Genomic DNA, 1,540 nt, shown 5'->3' with positions numbered 1-1,540 from the left:
GCCGCCGGGAGCCTCTGGCCCCGCGCTGAGCCCGCCCCGCCCCCGCGGCCCGGCCCGGCGGCAGGATGCAGGTGCCGCCGCTGCTCCACGAGCTGTGCAGCGAGGACAGCGCGCCCAAGTGGCGGGGGCTGCTCGTGCCCGCGCTCAAGAAGGTGAGCGGCGACTGGGGGCTTCGGGCCGCACTCCCCATAGCGGGGCAGGCTCCACAGGTGCGGGGCAGGGCCCCGTGTGTGTGTGTACAGTGTGTGTGCGGGGTGTGTTGTGTGTGGCACACAAGTACAGAGGGACACACGCACAGACATCTGCCCCCCACCCACCCCAGTGTCTCAGAGGAGCTCCGGGGGACCTGTGGCAGAGCCCCAGGCTTGCGCACAGTGTGGTTTGCACCCTTTGTGGTGGCTAGGGTACAAACCTGCCCTGCCTTCTGCTTCACCGAGAGGTGCCTGCCCACAAACTATGGTTTCGTCCGGCCTCTTTAGAGCAGCGGTTCGCAGCCCCAGATTGCAACCCAAATGAGTGTTGCGGGGGCAATGCCGGTGGCGCTACGCACAAAAGATGAGCCATGCCGGGAGCTCCCCTGGGCCGATGCCGCAGTCTGCTCCCAGCAGCGGGTCATGGATAAAAAAAGTTGGGCACCACTGTTTTAGATCTTTGTCTTGCGAAGAAACCTGAATCGAGGGCAGGAGAGTAAGTCTCACTTCCTCCTGATACTGGCATTGGTGTGGGGGAAATGGGTCAGGGTTGCTCACTTCTGAGTTCTGCTTATAGCAAATAAGAACAAGGCTTTCCAGAAATTGTTTGCTTGAAGTAGTTTCATATCCAACACTTAATCAACACCTTGCGCTCAACATGCAGCAGCCGTTGATGCTGGTATACTAATTGTACCAGTAGATGCAAACTTCCTTGATGTGGCTGAACTGGGGGCACTCCCCAGCGTGGACTAGGAATCCTAAGCATTTCATGTGCATTGATTCAGCTCATCTTCCCAATTTTCTCTTGCAATGCATCGTTTCATGTTTCACAGCATGTTCACCCAAGGTCTCTGCATTTGTATCAAGGAGCAGAAGGTCTTTCCTGGCCCCAGCACTTGCTGCTACAGTAAGTGTTAGTTATCTGCTTCTGAGAAAAAAATACATTTTGGGTTAACTACCCAAATCCCTGAGGCTTTCAGTGCCTTGAGATGCTCAAGCATCAAGGTAACTGAAGCCTGCTTGTGGTCTGAAGTGGTGAGGTGCAAGCCAGTTGCAACTTGCAGATTTGGCTCACTGTTCTATGCTGAGAAGTCTCAGGGTTTGCTGTGCTGGGAACTCGACACAGGGCTAAGTAGTCCAGGACTAAAACAGGTTTTGATTAGAGGTGCACCAGTATATCGGTCCATATTGTATTGGCACCAGTAAAAGGAAAACTGACATTAACGGCAATCAGGTTTCTTTGTCTGATGGGGCCAATAACATCTCGGATAAATGACGGATGCATGGGCACAGCCATAGCATGCACATGGCCAGCCTGACATCTTGGAGAGTAGTGTCAGGATGGTAAG

The 1,540-nt window shown here is 54.5% G+C and overlaps 1 protein-coding gene across 1 annotated transcript in view; it reads left to right on the top strand.

The window, feature by feature from the left end:
- The first annotated feature begins 40 nt into the window (after positions 1-40).
- Positions 41-1,540, top strand: part of SOS1 (SOS Ras/Rac guanine nucleotide exchange factor 1) — a 122,493-nt gene continuing 120,993 nt past the window's right edge. Inside the window, exon 1 of the mRNA XM_019515879.1 lies at positions 41-152. Coding sequence (XP_019371424.1) covers positions 66-152 — 87 coding nt within the window. The 5' untranslated portion in view covers positions 41-65. The remainder of the gene's footprint in view (positions 153-1,540) is intronic.

This window comes from Gavialis gangeticus, unplaced genomic scaffold, assembly GCF_001723915.1.
Source record: "Gavialis gangeticus isolate Ggan-Ray unplaced genomic scaffold, GavGan_comp1, whole genome shotgun sequence".
NCBI lineage: Eukaryota > Metazoa > Chordata > Crocodylia > Gavialidae > Gavialis > Gavialis gangeticus.
Note: the sequence above shows the minus strand (reverse complement) of the source record. Positions and strands in the feature narration are given on the sequence as shown.